The 1354-nt window shown below is 60.2% G+C and overlaps 1 protein-coding gene across 5 annotated transcripts in view; it reads left to right on the forward strand.

Moving 5' to 3' along the window:
* Positions 1-249: 249 nt before the first annotated feature.
* STX16 (syntaxin 16) overlaps positions 250-1354 on the forward strand; it is a 26197-nt gene continuing 25092 nt past the window's right edge. For 2 of the 5 annotated variants that reach the window (XM_008593165.1, XM_008593172.1), the window contains exon 1: positions 250-1027. In XM_008593165.1, the coding sequence (XP_008591387.1) occupies positions 947-1027 (81 nt within the window). In that variant the 5' untranslated portion in view covers positions 250-946. Of the gene's footprint in view, positions 1079-1354 lie in introns of all 5 variants that reach the window. The other 3 variants (XM_008593158.1, XM_008593184.1, XM_008593178.1) reach the window with 3 other exon arrangements.

Below are 1354 nucleotides of genomic sequence, written 5' to 3' on the forward strand. Positions count from 1 at the left end.
CGAGGCGCCCAGGGAGCACCCAGGGAGGGGGCGGAGCGCTCCCGCGTCCCGGGGCAAGGGGGCAGGGAGTTCCCGCGCCCGGAACGTTGCGAGCAAGGCTTGCGAGCGTCGCAGGGGGGCACTCGCGAGGGACGGACAGGAAGAGGGCCAGGGGGGACGCCAGAACCCGGGACCACAGCACGGAAACGGCCCGGGGTTGAGCTGCAGTCAGATCCGGGGATGGAGGGAGCCGGAGAAGAAGAGTGACAAGGCCGGGCAGGCAGGCAGGCCCTGCTGTCCTCCTGCAGGCCAGCAATCTGCTGGCAGTGGAGGACCAGGCCGCCCAGGAAAGGAAGGGGTCAGGAGGTCGGGCCGCGCCTGAGCAGACTCAGACAAGGCCCAGGAAGGGAGCTGCAGGCGCCTTTGAGTCCAGGATCCAGGCCTGCCTCGGATTGTTCAAAAAGAGCCTAGGGCAGGCCTCTGGTGGGGGAACTGAGTCAGAGCAAGGCCCCAGGGCAAGGCCTCGACGCTGAGAGCCAAGTTAGGGGTAGGGGCAAAGACCTTTGGGGTTCTCAGGAACTAACGGTGGTAGGGGGCTTCAGGACATCTCAGTCCAGAGCCGGATTGGCGAGTTAGACGCTTGTAGATCCAAGGTTGGATTGGGGTGGGGTCTCTGGGACGTTGGCTCGCTAAGCAAGGATTGGGGGGATTCAAGTGCTTAGAGATCAAAGTCAGGGCTTGGGTAGGGGGAGTCAGACAATTGGAAAGCTTGGTTATTTGAGGAGGGGTCTTTGCGCTTTGGCGAAGCGCAAAGCTGCGCTTTTTTGGTTTGAGGCCTGAGGTCTTGTCAAGAGAGGCTTCTATGAAAGGGTGGGCCAGCTAGACGAAGCCAAGAGAAAGAAAGTGAATAAATCAGGAATATAAGTGGGCGGGGGTCCCCTGAGAGGGGGGTCACAAAGGGTGAGACATGGCCACCAGGCGTTTAACCGACGCTTTCTTGTTGTTGCGGAATAATTCCATCCAAAACCGGCAGCTGTTAGCCGAGCAAGTGAGTAGTCACACCACCTCCAGCCCTCTGCATTCACGTAGCATTGCTGCGGTGAGTCTCCCGGCGGCCTCTCCGACACACGCACCGTGTGCACTGCGGCTCTGCCTGTCTGTCTGTCTCTGTCTGTCTCTCTGTTTAAAAAAAAAGAAGATAAGAATAATAAGACTAAGAATAATACCGAAATGCAAGGTCTCTTGGCTAGGGTCAGGGGGCATCTACAACCCCGGATGGGGCAAAACAGTATTAGGCCCCCGCTCCATCTCTGCCTTGCCCTCTCTCCGCACTTCCGCAGCCCCCCCCCCGCCCCCGTCCCCCCCCCCCCCCCCC

The sequence above is a fragment of the Galeopterus variegatus genome, unplaced genomic scaffold (assembly GCF_000696425.1).
Source record: "Galeopterus variegatus unplaced genomic scaffold, G_variegatus-3.0.2 Scaffold157, whole genome shotgun sequence".
NCBI lineage: Eukaryota > Metazoa > Chordata > Mammalia > Dermoptera > Cynocephalidae > Galeopterus > Galeopterus variegatus.